We start from the raw sequence: 17,490 nt of genomic DNA on the forward strand, positions 1-17,490 counted from the left end.
TTTCAAACCACTTCTAAAAGTTTGTCAAGTTACTCAAGGGCCCCATATATACATCCAAAGGGTGTTGTTTTAGGGTGGTTTTTTGAAGGAAAAGGCTTGAGGTCTGCACTGCTAAAGAAGCTCACCAGTCATGGAAAGCTACCCCAGCCCAATGGCACGCATGACTCCAGGAGGCCGTCATTAAGTCTTAGATGTGGAAAATATAACCCCACTTGATTGACGACATCTGTTTCACATCAGGAGGAATGGAAAGAAATAGGAGTTGTCCATCCTGCTTTAGGTCCATTAAGCAAAGAAATGGGAAGCACCCCAAATCCATGTTCTTTAGAAAAAAAATTTTATTGTTGCAACTAAAATGCAAACCCATCACTGATATGGGAAGTTGGAAAGCTGTACAGATGGACAGTTCTGTGAGGTCACAGAAGACCCTGAGACACACCCCCCACCCGCCCCATCATGCATTGTGTGTACAGACCTGAAAAGGTATTGTACCAAAACACCTGGTTTTTTTGTTTGTTTTTATTTTTTAAAAAATGGTTTATTCTATGGCCATTGTAAAAAATAATGACCTGATGAGTAAATGTTGGCTTAAGGCATAGAACAGAGCAGCTCGCTAACTCTCTAACATACGCGTAACGAGACGGAGAGCCATCGGTTTTCCAAGGATAGAAGGTAAACCAGTACATCCATTTGAAATGCTACTATATGTACACACCCAAACTACTACATACATATACAGGACTTAAAAAAACAAACAAGCCCAACTCAAAAATGCATACAGCCTGGCACCTAAGCCTTATCCACACCTCCCAGGGCTCTGCAGGGCGGCGCCGCAAAGGTTCCCACCACAGAATTTGTCTGCATTGGCTTCTAACATGTGAAAGGCAAAATGTGAAAATGCTGGCCAAAGAGCAGCTCGTGAGCTACAGCTGCCTTTTTTTTTTTTTTCCTTGTTAAAAAAGCCACTTAACGTGGAGGTCTTAAGTCCCCTCTGAGGAAGAGTCATGAGCACCATCAGTCCCCAAGGGGCTCAAGGGCAGGCAGGCAGGCAGGCAGGCGTGTATCTCTCAGCAAGGCCCAGGGCCCAGAGGGCAGCGGGCCGATGCTAAGGGACCGTCATCCAAGTGTGGCTCCTACCAGTTGCCTTGGTTCCAAGTCACAGTCTACTCCAGACGAGAGTGACCTTGGAAGAGCAGAGGCTGATCCCAAAGGTGTGTGTGTGGATGGGGGACCCTGCTTGCCTACATGTGAAGAGCAGGAGGTGTGAATATGGCTTCCCATACCCTTGGAATGTCTGAGTTATAGTGGGACCCAGCTGGACCAGGATAGGCTGGGCCTCACCAGGAAGTCACCAGAGTGTCATGCCAGGAATTAGGCAAATATCTGTTACTGGAAAACATCCCTCTATTGCTGAATGACGACTATGTCAGCAACAGCCTTAGGAACCACAGCCACGTAATGATCAGATCATGCAAAGGAGACTGGACTTGTACATGGGGCACGTTAGTAAGCAGATATCTATTGCTTCTCAGTTCAAGCTCGTGATATTTGATCAGGACACAGGGGGCCCTTACATGCATGCTAATACAGAGAGGGAAAGCGGCGGCTGAGAACAAGGTTCTAGCAGATACCGGGGAGGAGGAGCAGCGGGACAGAGTAATCTCACACCACGTATCTTAAATACTCAAGTCTTCATTATCTATGACACCATTGTTCTAGAGACCTACGCCAAACCTCTTTCTACACTACCACAACAGCACTAAGTTAACGACTCCTTCCCGGCGCTAGTCTGACGCAGCAGGCTCACGGGAAAGTCTCACGTGCCCAGCACTACCTGAGGATTTAGTATTGTACTTTTTGACAAAGCCCTTGATGCAAGGCTGACATCAAAAAATTTTAATACATTATTGGTTTAAGAAAATGCTAGTGCACTATGGACACCCTCGGGGGAAAAAGAAAAATAAATACGGAGCGGAGCTAACTACACAGACTCCCATAAAGGTCTCAGGGAGGCAGTGGTGTGCCGCCTGCTGGGACACACCAGGATGCACCGTGAGGGAGCAGGAGGCAGGCTGAGCCCTGGGACTGGTGGCCGTTTACCTCTATGCAGTGTCTCCTCGAAAAATGGGTTGTGGAGTTGGTACTCGAAGGAAGAGGGGAGGGTGGAAAAATCGAGAGGATCACGGGTAGACAACGAGCCCAGGTGAGGTGAGGTGAAGTGCAGAACCAGCGTCTTTTGGTCCCAGTGGGTCCTCACCTACCACAGGGTGTCTGCTAGCCGGGCGTGGGCACTAAGAGAAGGCGGACAGTGGGTGGAGGTAGAGGTGGGTCAGATTATGTGTTGATGTTAAACAGGAACTGGAATAAAACCAAACGTTTTCAGATGAGCCCAGAAGCTACACCTGCAGAGCCACTAACTCGCGTACTCCCCGGCCAGACCCCCAGCCACTGGCGAAGGGGTTTTGATTTTTACAGCCCCCTCCCCTAAAAGCACCCCTAAGGAAAGGGTCTTCTGCATCTCTAAGCCAGCTGATGCACTCAAAGACAGTAGCCTGGAAAGAAGTCACATAGTACAAGTGATGATAAAAGTCTTACGAGGGGACCTCCACCACGGAGTTCAGAGACCCACCCTCTCCCTGCCCTGCCTTTAACAGCAACCCACTTCTGATGCGGAGACTGCCACTGAAATGGCACTCTACTCCAAAGGAGGTCGGAGCTGAGCCTCTGGATGCTGACAGCAGGGGGGAAATGCAACGGGCCCCTTAGTGGGCATCACCTATCACAGGGTGGGGTGGCGTGGGCAGGTATGAGAAGACGGCTGGGACAAGGAGGTGTTGGTAGAGAAACGCAAAGGGGAGAACTATCTGGGACACCCTGAGCAAAACTGGAAACTGGTTCTGTTTTCTAGAGACAGCCATTTGTTGTTTTTCTTCTTAAAACGGGAAAGCCCCGGGCACTGTCCTGAGCGCTGCCCGCACACGACAGTGGAGGTGACTGAGCATGACGCCGTCCTAACCCTCGTCTCCAGAGGACCTTATATTCGGAAACATTTGGGATTCTTCCCGGGAAACCAAACATAAACTGTGTATCAGGTCACACCACCTAAGGGTACAAGAAAGTTTCCTAAGTGACTACTCTTTTTGTCCCCCAGGAATAACAAAAAGCTGCTTTTTATAAAGGTTAAAAACAACAATGTGTTGTATTTCTATTTTTTTTTTTTTTTTTTCAAAAACAAATGAACAAAAAAAAAAAAGAGAGAGAGAGACGTATTTGGCATTTTCTCTACTTACTCCTGAATAGGTAAGGCCCTGAGATTAGACACGTATATTCTGGGGACCACAGGGCTCATCACAACCCTAGTGCATCAATCCTCAATGATCTCCTTCAGCCCTTCCGCAGTTCCAGACTTAAAAACCTTTGATCTGTTTCTTCTGAGACCTGGCTCAGATCCTTCCACAGAACTGAGTCCTGCACACCGGTCAACCACCGGTGCCTTCTGTACACGCTGTCTGGCCAGCACGTCCATCAGTGAAAACATACCCTGTAGCAGAGGTACGCTCCGGCCGTGAGGACCGTGACCATGCACATGTTGACCAGAAAGGGCTTCCAGTGAGTCAGCACCTGCTCCTCCTCCTCTTTGGGCGGCGAGGGCTCCCCCTTGGTGGGGACAGAGACTGGGATGCCACGCTGACTTTCCATGATCCGCCTTCTCACTTCAGTGTCTTGACTTGAGCTGTGGAATCAGAGGAGCAGAGGTGGGTGACCCACTTTGGGTTAAGTGGATGAATGCCCCTAGTGGCAAAGACACTATTCTCGGAGTAATTCCAGGACAAAACAAGCCACACACACAGAACACGGTGATACTGACACCAGCCAGAAGGTCAGCCGTCTTTGCTCAGATGGAGGCCAGAGCAGACACCAGCTTGTCAGGTACCACAGGCAGTGCCCACAGCCAGGGGTCCACTCTGTCGTGAGGCCTCAAATCCCTAGCACCAATCCAATCCTGCCAGGAGGGCCGTTTCCCAGGCATCCTGTAAGCCATTAGCTGGCTCCTTCCCTGGTCTGGTGATTCCTCTGAGCAACCTGGGGGGAATGGCGTGCAGTGGTCCCCTTCTAGGGGCTCCTTGGGAATGGCCAGCAGAGGCTCAGGGCCCCGGGAGGAGTCAGGCTCCCACATGGCATAGAGACCAGGCTGTCTCCCCTGCCCTCCTCCTCCAGGAGCTCCTCTCTCCACCCATCGAGGAGGCCACCTGGTCACAGGAGGTCCTGCCTCAGATGTGCATCGAATTGTCCTTTGTACCTCAAGAGCATTTTGTTGGGCCCAGCAGGACCCCAGAGACACCACCTCCCTGGAAATAGGGAGGAAGTTGCACAGGGCATTCCCTGAGGAAGGCTGGGGTCCACGTGCTCCTGTGCACCCATGAGGACCCAGTGGCACTTAGGTTCTTGGTACAACTCCACGTTTTCCTGGACTTCTCTGGCCTTTAGCTTCCCAATCCATACTTTCCAACTCACTGCCTTCACAGAGGGTGTGAAAGGCACTGCTCTGCTCCCCAATCTCAATGAACAGAGACAGGACACACAGAAGTGGGAAGCCACCTGCTGGCTCTCAGCTCATTCTTGGCCTAGGGTGAGCCCTTGGGTGGACTGCAGCATCTGGCCCATAGGCCAGCCCCGAGAGCTCCACGAGGGCCCCTAGACAACAGGCATGGCCTCGCTGTGGGACGGCCGCCAGGGCCTCAGCCCACCACACAGCCTCTGTGCTGGGGCCCACCGGGCAGTTTTGTCTCAAGCTGGGGATTACTGTGTGTCCAAGTGACCTTCTGGTCTTTGTCAAACAGACCAGTTGCACACAGGACACCAGAGGCTGAGGCTCATGGCTTAGGCTGGCATGGCCACATGCGTGTGTCAGCAAGGTGCCCGGGTGAGATCCTGATAAGGTTAGCCAAAGGACCCGCTGGTGCACATGCTGTTGTGTAGCTCGCTTTCTCACATACTCCAACTCTGACTCTGTGCCACATCAGTAGGCCTAGAGTTAGTTCTTTAACAGATGCAGACTATCCCAACACGGGGATGAAGTGTGACTGATCTGAAGCCTGGACAGAAGATCGGCTCATCTCTGATTCTGATAAATGATGCCACAACGAACACCTCTATCTATATGTATCTTTGCACACTTGTCTGGTAGGGTAACTTTCTAGACGTCTGTACAACCGCTGGGTCAAAGTGTGGATACATCTCACAGTGCCCTCCACAAAGAAGGTCCCAAGGGTATTGCCACCAGTAGCCTCAGGCTGGGGCTAATTCCTCCCTATCCTTCCAGCTTTTACTCAGTGCCATCTCCTCCAGGTAGCCTTCCTTGACCACCCAGGAGAGCTGAGTATCTCTTTTGAAGGATGACCCCCTCAGTGTGCATCCCCACCGCATCACTGCCTACTGGTTCCCAACACGATCTTGTTTGGGTTTGCTTCCTCCCCAACGTGAGCTCTTGGAGACCAGGGCCATGTTCTAGTTATCTCAGGATTCCACATGCATCATAGGTACCCAATCAATGTCTGCCAAACTGTAAGGAAGCAAGAGGGCAATCAGCTCCAAGGAGTACCCAGAAAGGTTAAGTTCCCCCAAAGAACCAGATGCAAGCCTGGATCTCACATTGCAAGACTGACCTGATCCCCGGAGGCAAGCACTGTCACTCCTCAGTGGGAAGACCCTACTCAACCATGGAACACCCAATTCCAATGAGAACCACAAGGGGGCGCTAGAACCCTACTGATGCTGTTCCTTGCCTGGGGCTAAGCTCTGGCCAATGTCGGATCTCCTCCACCCAGAGGAGTAGCAGCTAGGGTCCAGGAACCACCGTGTTTCCCAAGGGTATAGAAGCTCAGCTTGCCAAGAGGAGGATGCTTCCAAGGGGTTTCAAAACAACCTGTGTTTCTGAATGAAAGGTCATTTCCCCTTACCCCCAAGAAGCCAGGACCCTCTCACATTACCTTTCCACGCCGTGGGAGGCATTTAAAGGAGTTCTGGTTTCTGCCTCCATGGCACCTTCTCCTTGACCGTCCTCTGTCTCATCCTTCACCCACTGGTGGTTTGGGAAGAAATCCTTGCATTTCCCATTGTGTGGCTCCAGGATTCGCTTGGGTGGCCGGGGTGGTGGGGGGACGTGCTCAGGTGGGGGCTCCAGGTCCTCATGGGAGAGCTCCTTCCATTGCTCCTTGAAAGAGCAGCAAGAGAAAGTTCTGTTAACGCCATGTTTGGGCTGATGTGGCAGGAGAGCCATGGCCCTGAACTTAGCAGAAGGAGGTGATGCAGCTGGGCCTCGCACTGCTTCCCGAGTCTCCAGCCATATTCTTGAAGGGGAAATCTTTGGAAAATAAACTATTCTACTTACCAATGCTCTCTACCTGAGCACTTCAAAGGCAGAAATTGGGACACAGTGAAAATCTCAACAACTTTCTAGCTATTTTAAACACGAAGGGTAGCTATTTCCTCTGACATATTGATAGTTGCGGCACTTTGACAACCGCCTGCCTCCTCCTTCAGAGAAAAACTTTTGAAATCAACACACCTAGATTAAAGCAAGGACGCTGCCCACCTGAACCGAAGAGTCTCCCATGATGAATTTGGCACCTTCGATCACAGCTAGGTAGGAGAAGCGGAGCTGGTCTGCTGTCTGGATCAGCCCCATTCGAAATTTCCTCATTTCTAAGAGAACTTTCTTAATATCAACAGAAGAAGGGTCTTTCCTTTTGTCCATCTGAAAGCCAAAGGAGACACAATTCAGCCAGCTCCAACTCTCAAGTGCGGTGTTAGCTATGAGTGTCTGGGGGACTTCTCCAGTTTCTACTTAGGAAGAATCACAGGGAGGCAGGCAGGAGAATTCTAGAAAATGTGAAAAATGCAGCAAAATCATGACCATTTGAGCACAGGTGGTTGAAAGGGCTAGGCGGAGACAGAATGTGACTCTTTGGATCTACCTGGATTCCACGTTAAAATTAAGAGCACCCTTCTGAACAAAGCTATGTAAGGTAAAACTACTTTCATGGAAGGGAAGTTGTAAAAAACGGAAGATCAAAGCTAGTGTAACTGAGGCAATGTCCTTAGAGAGGCGATAACAGAAACAGCCGTGGTCAGGCCTTGAGGAGATGCACCAACGTGCCTCGGCTTCCTGAGTTTCCCCAGGGGTCTTCTTACCAGCAAGAGGCAGGTGTCAGCCAGGCAGAAGGTCCCCGACCGGCCGATGCCTGCGCTGCAGTGCACCACGATGGGGCCGTGCTCCAGGCTAAGTGACCCCGACTCGCGGACTTTGAAAAGAAAGTTCAGGAATGAGGCTGGTGATTCGGGGACTCCAAAGTCTGGCCACGTGGTATAGTGGAAATGTAAAATCTCTCGAGTTTCTTGAGACTGAAAGAGAAAAATATCCATGAGGATTCTAAGAGAACCACCCGGACAGAAATCACTAATTCCAAGTAAGCACAGCGTGACTTCGCATCCATCTAACGCTAGGGCTCCGAGTAGAGTTACAACCACCTGCCTAGGCCCTGCAGTAATGAAAACGTGTGACAGAACCTCAACACCTACCACCAGCTACTGGGCTTATGTTTGAGAAGTTACGCCGCCAATGAACACACACGTTACCTGCAGCAGCGATGAAACACACAGGGATCTCTCTACAGAACTCAGAGAAAGCTCATGTAACACCTGGGTGATTTACAGAACAACGCTAAGCAATTCCATTCCTTTCCCCCTAGAAAACGATGTCCATGTTCTTTAATGGCTTAAAAGGGAGGGTGCAGAGTGGGTGCAGTGCAGACACCGGCCCCTGCTCTATCCCAGCTTGGGTTCCTTAAACAAGCAGGAGACATTTTCTCCAGTCTTCACCAGGCTCTTCCTGTCAGGCTTGCAAATGCTAACAAGCATTAAAAAAAAAACAACTACATAATCCTCCAGGCACATTCCAACACGTTGCCAACATTATTCCTGAAAATCCTCCATAAAACCCCTCCATAAATCACACCCCGAGAGCCTCTCTGTGCGGCGGCGGCAGTGAGTCGGTGACTCCAGCGTTATCACAGCGAGTGAGTGAGCGAGCGAGCAGGAAGCACTAGATAAACCGCAGCGCTGCATTCCCTGAGTGCCACGCCCTTTTAACCTTTTCTCCACTTCTCGGTAACCTGTGCTAAATTCTAGGTCTTCAATTATTAATACAAGAACAGAAGCCATGAGGACGATAAGGCATTCAGTTAAAAACAAGACAAAGGTACGAAGGTGCCTTGGCAGCGGATGCGGCCCTTCATCACAGCCCAGGAAGCCCCCTCCATGGACTCCCACCACCATCCCACCTCCGCTCCATCTGTGCTCCTCACTGGACAGGCCCGTGCTACCTCAATCCCACAGTCCCAAACACGCACTGGGAGCCTGGCACTGGTCTAGCACTTCGCAAGTACTAACTTCCAGAACTCTCACAAAACCCCAACCTGACAGATGAGGAACTTGACACTGAGAGGAGAAGCCCCTTGCCCAGAGCTCATGGTTTGATGTGATGGCACCAGGACTTGACCCCAGAGTTTGGTTTCAGAGGGCTACGACTGACCCCATGTTTGATGGCAGGTGTCCCTGTTCCCAGCGTTGGCCGGGATCCCACAGAACTCTGGCTCCAGGCGAATTACTCAGGACCCCCACGGGCACGGCCTTCTGCGGTGCTTCTTATTCTTAGCCCAGTGCCTAGCCTTGCCCAAAGACCATCTTTTTTTTTGGGGGGGGGGGGGTGGAGCAAGGATTTTCATTACTGTCTTTTTATTATTAATTTTATACCTCAAAAACTGCTTATCACTACAAAAGAAAGCTCTAGCCCACATTTGTGCACGTGCTTGAAGGGCACAAAACTGCTGAGCTGTATGACACAAAGGATGATTCTTAAAGTGATTGTTTGAACTGATCAGTCCCCAAGTTGTCACCAAGAAAACAGTCATAAGGAAACCACACAGTCTTTAGAAAACCCAAGTAAAGAACGTGATTATACATCAGTTTGGAGCCTCAGCAGCCTGAGTATTCCCTTTAAAAAATAATTTATTTTATTTTTATTGTTATTGTTGAGAATATACCCAGCAAAAACACACAGCAATTCAAGTTTCTACGCATGCGATTCAGTGACACTGATGACATTCCTCAAGATGCGCAGCCATTCTCACCCTCCCTTCTGAGCTGCTCCTCCCCCACTGACAGAAACTCACTGCCCCCTAAGTTCCTGTCTAACCTTTCCAACCTTTCCAGTTGCTGTTGTCAGTTTGGTCCCCTATCCCATTAACCCGTTGCCATTGATTCCAACTCATAGCGACCCTGTAGGACAGAGCAGAACTGCTCCATAGGGTTTCCAAGAGCACCTAGTGGATTTGAACTGCTGACCTTTTGGTTAGTAGCCATAGCAACCACTATGCCACCAGAGTTAAGCTAAACTACTGTTTGGTTTTAAGACGATTTCAGGGGATGTTTTCAGTTTAGGTTGAAAGACCATCTCGGGGCAATAGTTCTGGAGGTTCACCCAGCCTCCAACAGCTCTAGAAAGTCTGGAGTCCATGAGAATTTGAAATTCTGTTCTGCATTTTCCCCCTTTTGATTAGGATCAGAGACCAACTTTTAATGACAGACCATCATCAAGCTGCTGGTATTAGAAATTCTTCCCACAAAAATAAACCCAAAGACCTCACCTAAAAACTTACACTGGCTGTGATACGGGAGAGGCCCAGAAGGGCCCTGTCCCTCACTCAGACCAGAGAGGCCGAGGGCTATGGCAGCAGGAGCATGTCCACTGGCCTCTCACTTGCAGGCCGCCCTGCAGTCCCTCTGAAATCACAAAGGCAGGAAGAGATCACTGTTAGGTAAAAGGCTCCCTTCTCCTCAGAATCAGCACTAACTAGTACTAAAGTTTAGAGAGAGAGATATCTAAAATGCCTCCCCAGGTGCCCCGGTCTGACCTCAGCTCGCCACAGTGCCAAAACACACACCGTGCTCAGGGTACACAAAGCCTGGACAACTTGGCATTAGGTAATGTCACACAAGGGAAAAGACACCTCAACCAGCCACCGCCTGGTGTACTTAAGCACGTGCCATACTTACTGCGATGTTTTCCAATTCTAGTTGTCGTACTGTGTAATATGACTTAACATCTTCAGAAATCAACGTTAACTTCAAGTTTGTGTCTTCAAAGATCATTTCTTTTTCTTCCTTTTGTGGCCAGTACTGTGCACATTTTAACTGGGGGAAGAAATAACACTGAATTACTGTGAGCACCTGACTGTCCTCCTATGACGAGGAGACTCTGAGGACATTCTGCACGCTCTATGGTGACCCAAATCCTGCGGTCTCCCAAACTTGGAAGTCACTGTCAGTGTACCCACCAGCCTCCCGTGTAGTTGGGGACGGGCTGTGAAGATCTAGACAGGGCTGCGTGTGGAGTGGTGCAGCTAGTGCTGACTTCCAACTCCAGGAGCCCCCTGGTTACCCACCGCAACGGGGAGTTTCAGGGAGGGTGTTTCAGGGAGGTGGAGTGGGGTTCGGTCTTGCCCCTTCCCTGTCACCTACAAGGTGAAGCCAGAGAGCATAGTCTAGTCTTCCACGACTCTGCAAAGCCATTTCAAAGATGACCAAGAACCTGAATGGTGCTGTCGGCACAGAGTATAGACATTTTCCTCTGTAGAAAAGAGCAGGCTAATCAACAATCAGGCTGGAAGAGGCCACGTGTGAAAACGCTACAGAGGCTGATGGCTGCAGCCAAATGCAAGTTCCCATTCAGAGAAGGCTTGGTGCCCACTGCCCCAAGCCCTACCTTTTACTTGGCTTTGGTTCAGGTGAGAAAAAGACTATTGCTGTTTTAGTTACATAATTTTAGAAACTACTTGCTATTCTTGATTTAAAGGTACTTCATTAAATTGAGGACTTCCTGACAAAAATGACAGCAGACAGGGGCTCAGCTGCAAGGTCTATGTGCCTGGACTAAGGAAACTGTGAAGAAGTACACTTTTCATCATATGGGATCTCAGTGTGTGTACACAGCCCGTTCGTAAATGGTATGAAGTGAATACCTCTGTAATTCAACGATCCCTGACCTACTCAATACCTACTCTGGGGCCAAGGATGCAAGGATGACAGTGTCTGAAATGGTGCAAGGAGGGAGAAGCTTGTCTGTCAGAAGAGCTTGCTCATGGCCCCTGTGACAAGGTAGACAGTGGGAAGTGCCAAGGGGGATTGCCATGGGGATTTAGAAGAGGTCAATGTCCTGGGCTGGCTGAGACAGTGGGAAAGACAGATGAAAGAAGGCTCTCTGGAAGAAGCACATCTGACAGAGGGTGCTGAGGGCAACCGGGGCCTCCTGGTGACAATGTGTGCTGAGGGCGACTGGGGACTCCTGGTGACAGTGTGTTGAGGACAACTGGGGCCTCCTGGTAACAATGTGTGCTGAGGGTGACCGGGGTCTCTTGGTGACAGAGTGTGCTGAGGGCAACTGGGGTCTCCTGGTGACACGGTGCACTGAGGGTGACTGGGGTCTCCTGGTGACAGGGTGTGCTGAGGGTGAACAGGGTCTCTTGGTGACATTATGTACTGAGGGTGACTGGGGTCTCTCGGTGACCAGAGTGCACTGAGGATGACCGGGGTCTCCTGGTGACGGTGTGATGAGGGCAACTGGGGTCTCCTGGGCAGTGACTGCAGAGGCATCAGTCTCAGAGGAGCAGTGAGAAATGGGGCCAACGAAGGCCCAGATCCTGGCAGGTTCTGGCACCAGGCCCAGGGACCTGTGGCATACCTGGGGACAATGAGGAGCCAAGAGGCTCCTGAGGAAGGTGAAGACAAAACCAGAAATGCCCATCAGTCCTGCTTTACTTAAGCTGCATGTTCTCCAAAAACCAAAAGCAAAAGCGAGAGAAACAATACAAGAAACACCAGATTGTGACGTCAGCACACTATCAAACTTCACAGTTCTGGAAAAGAAGGTCGGTGGGGCTTTCTAAAGGGCCTGGACATGGGCCTTTTTGCAAGTATTCACCAGTCTCTCCATGTCACCTCCCAACATCAATGATGGGGTGCCATAGGCGAGCCCCTCAAATGGAGCCACCCTGTTAGCGTCCAAGCAGTCCTGCCACTCAGGACATGGAAGCATTGATTTTATAGCAAGAGGGAGCCCAAGATCCCTTGCTCAGACAAAGAGAGTGGGCAGCTGTCAGTAAGACTTTAGAAGGCTTTAAAAGGATGCATTTATTCCCATACTCCAAGTATGTGATTAGACCTGCGTAATGGCTCAAGGGTAGAGTTGCATTCATCATCGAAACGAACATTTCAAGATTTACCCTGAAGTACAATGCTGTCAGCGATGCAATAATATTCATATACCTACAAGGAAGAACAGTTAGTATGACTATAACTCAAATTTATGCACCAAACATTAAGGCCAAAGATGAAGAAACTGAAGATTTTTACCAACTTCTGCAATCTTAAATTGATCAAACATGCAGTCAAGATGTATTGAAAATTACTGGTGACTGGGATTTGAAAGCTGGAAACAAGAAAGGATAGGTAGTTGGAAAATACGGTCTTGGTGACAGAAATTATGATGGAGATTGCATGATAGAATTCTGAAAGACCAACAATTTATTCACTACAAATACCTTTTCTCAACAATATAAATGGCGACTATACATGTGGATTTTGCCAGATGGAACACAGAGGAATCAAATCAACACGTTTGTGGAAAGAGACAACGGAGAAGCTCAATCATCAGTCAGAACAAGGCCAGGGGCTGACTGAGGAACGGATCATCAATTGTTCATATGCAAGTTTAAGTTGAAGCTGAAGAAAATTAAAACAACTCCACGAGAGCCAAAGTATGACCTTGACTATATCCCACCTGAATTTATAGACCATCTCAAGGATAGGTTTGACACACTAAACACTAACAACTGAAGACCAGATGAGATGTGGGATGACACCAAGGACATCATACATGAAGAAAGGTTATTAAAAAGACAAGAAAGGAAGAAAAGATCAAAATGGATGTCAGAAGAGACTCTGAAACTTGATCTTGAATGTAAGTAGCTAATGCAAATGGAAGAATGATGAAGTAAAAGAACTGAACAGAAGACTTCAAAGACAAAGTATTACAATAAAACGTGCAAAGATCTGGAGTTAGAAAACCAAAACCGAAGAACACGCTTGGCATTTCTCAAGCTGAAAGAACTGATGGAAAAATTTAAGCCTCACTTTGCAATATTGATGGATTCTATGGGCAAAATACTGAACAACCCAGGAAGCTTCAAAAGAAGATGGAAGCGATACAGAGTCACTGTACCAAAATGAATTGGTCAACATTCAACCATTTCAAGAGGTAGTGTATGATCAAGATCTGATCATAGTGAAAGAAGTCCAAGCTGTGCTGAAGGCACTGGCGAAAAAGAAGTCTCTAGGAATTGACGGAATGCTAAGTGATATTTCAGCAGATACAATGCTGGAAGCACTCGCTCATCTATGCCAAGAAATTTGGAAGGCAGCTACCTGGCCAATTGACTAGAAGAGATCCATATTTGTACCCGTTCCAAAGAAAGGTGACCTGACAGAATGTGGAAATTATTGAACAATATCATTACTATCACATGAAACTAAAATTTTGCTGAAGAATTCAAAAAATGGTTGCAGCAGTACATCCAAAAGGAAATGCCAGAAACTCAAGCCAGATTCAGAAGAGGATGTGAAACGAGGGATATCATTGCTGATACTAGGTGGACCTTGGCTGAAAGCAAAGAATACCAGAAAGATGTCTACCTGTGTTTTATTGACTATGCAAAGGCACTCAGCTGTGTGGATCATAACAAATTATGGATTAACACTTTGAAGAATGGGAATTCCAGAACACTTAATTGTGCTCAAGTGGAACCTGTGCACTGATCAAGAGGTGGACGTTCGAACAGAAGGGGATACTACATGGTTTAAAATCAGGAAAGGTGTGCATCACAGTTGTATCCCTTCATCACACTTATTCAATGTGTATGCTAAGCAGATAATCTGAGAAGCTGGACTATATGGAGAAGAACTCAGTATCAGGATTGGAGGAAGACTCATTAACAGCCTGTGTGATATACAGATGACATAACTTTGTTTGCTGAAAGCAAAGAGGACTTGAAGCACTTACCGATGAAGATCAAAGACTACAGCCTTCAGTATGGACTGCACCTCAACATAAAGAAAACAAAAATCCTTGCAACTGGACCAATAAGCAACATCATGATAAACAGAAAAAATACTGAAGCTGTCAAGGATTTTATTTTACTTGGATCCACAATCAATGCCTACGGAAGAAGCAGTTAAGAAATCAAATGATGTACTGCACTGGGCAAATCTGCTGCAAAAGGTGTCACTTTGAGGACTAAGGTGCACCTGATCCAAGCCATGGTATTTTCAATCGCCTCATATGCATGTGAAACCTGGATGATGAACAAGGAAGACCAAAGAAGAATTGATGCCTTTGAATTACGGTGTTGGCCGAGAATACTGAATATACCATGGACTGCCAGAAGAACGAACAAATCTGTCTTGGAAGAAGTACAGCCAGAATGCTCCTCAGAAGCAAGGATGGTGAGACTGTCTCACATACTTTGGACATGTTATCAGGAGGGACCAGTCCCTAGAGAAGGACATCACCCTTGGTAAGGCAGGTGGTCAATGAAAAAGAAGAAGACCCTCAAGAAGATGGATTGACATAGTGGGTGCAACAATGGGCTCAAGCATAACAACGATTGTGAGGATGGCGCAGGACCAGGCAGTGTTTCCTTCTGTTATAAATAGGGTTGCTGTGAGTTGGAACTGGCTCGACGGCACCTAACAACAATAAATGCCTGGCGGTGCAGTGGTTAAGTGCTCAGCTGCCAACTGAAAGGTCAGCAGTTTGAACTCACCAGCTGCTCCTGGGAAAAAGATGTGGCAATCTGGTTCCATAAAGATTATAGCCTTGGAAACCCTATGAGGCAGTTCTACTCTGTCCTACAGGATCCCGGAGTCAGAATCAACTTGATGGCTATGGGGCCAATGCCTCAAGAACCCAGTAACAAAGAGGCCGGGTACATACAAAACCACCCATGCTGGCGTGGGCACCCAAAGCAGGAGCAGAAAGACAGTGAAGCAAAGAAGCCACCAGGTTGGCCAGGAGCTACTGGGGAAGGGGCCCTGCTCCATGTTACAGGAGCAGGGAAGATGAGTATTTGAAATCTCACCTCCATAAACAAGCATTCACTTTCAAAACCAAATGTAAAGCCTAACACATCCCTGCATCTGGGTCAAGTCGAGGACTCTGGGACTGTAGGCCTGAGGGATTCTGGCACACAGCTAAGTTCCAGCCAACCAACATTTATTTATAACAACCATTCTGCATCTACAGTAACACACCATGCTCTTTTCTCTGTCATTTCCCGTAGAAATTTTTTGCTTTAAACATGCAAAACAAAATAAGCAGGAGATCACTACGTCCGGTTATCCTCTCAGACAGAGAGAAAACAACTTGAAAAGGAGACTGTGTTAGAAAGCAGTCTCCCACCAGGGTTCAACTTGAGGCATAGCTTGGTCAGCATTGAACAGCAGCAGCCTGGGAGGGCCAACACGTTGGTATCGCTCACAGTTGCCATGACCACTGAAAAGGCAGGCAGTAGGATCTTCAGGGCTTTCCCAAACTAACAGCTGGGCAGCCTTAAGGAAGTCTATAAAGTCATCTGCAGCAGCCCTGCGATAGAGGATGTAGCTTCCCAAGGAATTACTAACACAGAAAACTAGGCAGGCTACAAAGGGAGGGCTAAAGCCTAAGGCGCTGATGACACAAAAGGCAGTGTCTGGTGCCCGAAAGCCCCTGAAATCAACGAAGCATCTTTAGTAGGGATTTAAGGAGAAAGATTCGGGTGATGTTTCTGGATTGGCAAATAAAACTCTCTTTATTTCCCCTGCCCAAATAACACACAAGGAGCTCTGGTGGTTCAGTGGTTAAGAGCTCAGCTGTTAATCAAAAGGCCGGCAGTTCGAATCCACCAGCCGCTCCTTGGAAACCCTATGGGGCAGACCTACTCTGTCCTATAGGGTCGCTATGAGTCAGAATTGACTCGACGGCAACGGGTTTACGGGTAAACAACACACATATGCACTCGACACTGACACATCTAAGGTCAAATTCAAAATGGAAGCTTATGAGAACTTCAGGCCATGTGGACGAGCCCAGTCTAACAGCAAACAGTCATTTTCGTACAACTCCAGGGAGCCCGGGGTTACAAAAGGCTAACAGGCACGTTTGCCCCAAATAAGAAGGGGGTATTTACTTTATGCGATGCTATTTGGTGAAGGAGGGAAACCAGAAAATAATAACATATTAAATGAAAACTCTACAACCTGGTTTTTACCATGGGCTATGTGGATAGTTTATACGTAGATTAGCTGAGCAAATAAGACCCCTGTAAACTTCTCATAATTTTTCCCAGTCAGCTCTTCTGAAATAGAATTGATGATGTTGGTCTCAAAAAAACTTTAAGAACCTTTAACCATACACTGCTTTTTCATGGCAATTTGCATGCCTGAATGACCCTGAGTGGAAGGGCACAGTTACAAAGGGAAACAGGGACTATGGTCAAAGTAAGCTACAATGAAACCGATCAAGCAGCCATGGCTTGTCGTGGTCAACAGGGCAACCCAAGCAGAAAGGCTGCCACAAGGTTATCTCTGGTCAGCCTGAAGAGGGAGAAGACTCAGAGCAAGGCCTGTGGAGAACACTTCCCTGGAGCCCTGGGAGATGGCTCCTTGCTATAATGTGACAACAGTCGCTAAGGCAAACCATGTGCTCCCAGCAACAAAGAAAACAAATAAGCAAAAAGCCAATGCTACTGTGCCTGATGATTTTTGAATAAATAAGTCTTAATTAAAAACTTTCAACCCTTAATTACCATCTAGAGCAGTGGTCCTCAACCGGAGGCTATTTTGCCACCCACCCCCAACCACAAGGGGGCTCTTGGCAATACCTGGAAACATTTTTGGTTGTCACAAATGGAGGAGGTTGCTATTGGCATCTAGTGGGTTGAGGTCACTAAACATCCTACAATGCACAAGACAGCCCCTCACAACAAAGAACTATCCAGCCCCAGATTTCAGCGGTGCCGAAGCTGAGAAACCTGAAGGCTGATCTGTGCTTGCCGGTCCATAAGCCCCCAAGGTTTCAATCTCCCTGCTGGGAGTATGCTCAAAGGGAAGTAAATGTGTTGTTTCCTTATTCAAAACTGCTGGCAAGAGTGGCAAAAGGTGAGGCGTCACTACACATTTTGTAACTTCACATTTTACTAATCAAGCCACTGAAGCACACAGAAAACAAAAACCACTTTTACTGAAAAAAGGATTTTCTAAGAGGAATTATTTCATCAATTCAACACTCAGATAAACTCCTTATCTGTTATTGCTGAGCAAATATTTTCATTTAAAAAA

General features: G+C 48.0%; 1 protein-coding gene across 4 annotated transcripts in view; it reads right to left on the minus strand.

Moving 5' to 3' along the window:
- Positions 1-318: 318 nt before the first annotated feature.
- PTPN1 (protein tyrosine phosphatase non-receptor type 1) overlaps positions 319-17,490 on the minus strand; it is a 78,342-nt gene continuing 61,170 nt past the window's right edge. For 3 of the 4 annotated variants that reach the window (XM_049870082.1, XM_049870079.1, XM_049870081.1), the window contains exons 5-9: positions 10,117-10,254; positions 7,195-7,404; positions 6,596-6,757; positions 5,991-6,214; positions 319-3,733 (exon numbers count right to left, since the gene is read on the minus strand). In XM_049870082.1, the coding sequence (XP_049726039.1) occupies positions 3,526-3,733; positions 5,991-6,214; positions 6,596-6,757; positions 7,195-7,404; positions 10,117-10,254 (942 nt within the window). In that variant the 3' untranslated portion in view covers positions 319-3,525. The remainder of the gene's footprint in view (positions 3,734-5,990; positions 6,215-6,595; positions 6,758-7,194; positions 7,405-10,116; positions 10,255-17,490) is intronic. The other variant, XM_049870080.1, reaches the window with a different exon arrangement.

This window comes from Elephas maximus, chromosome 25, assembly GCF_024166365.1.
Source record: "Elephas maximus indicus isolate mEleMax1 chromosome 25, mEleMax1 primary haplotype, whole genome shotgun sequence".
Lineage (NCBI taxonomy): Eukaryota > Metazoa > Chordata > Mammalia > Proboscidea > Elephantidae > Elephas > Elephas maximus.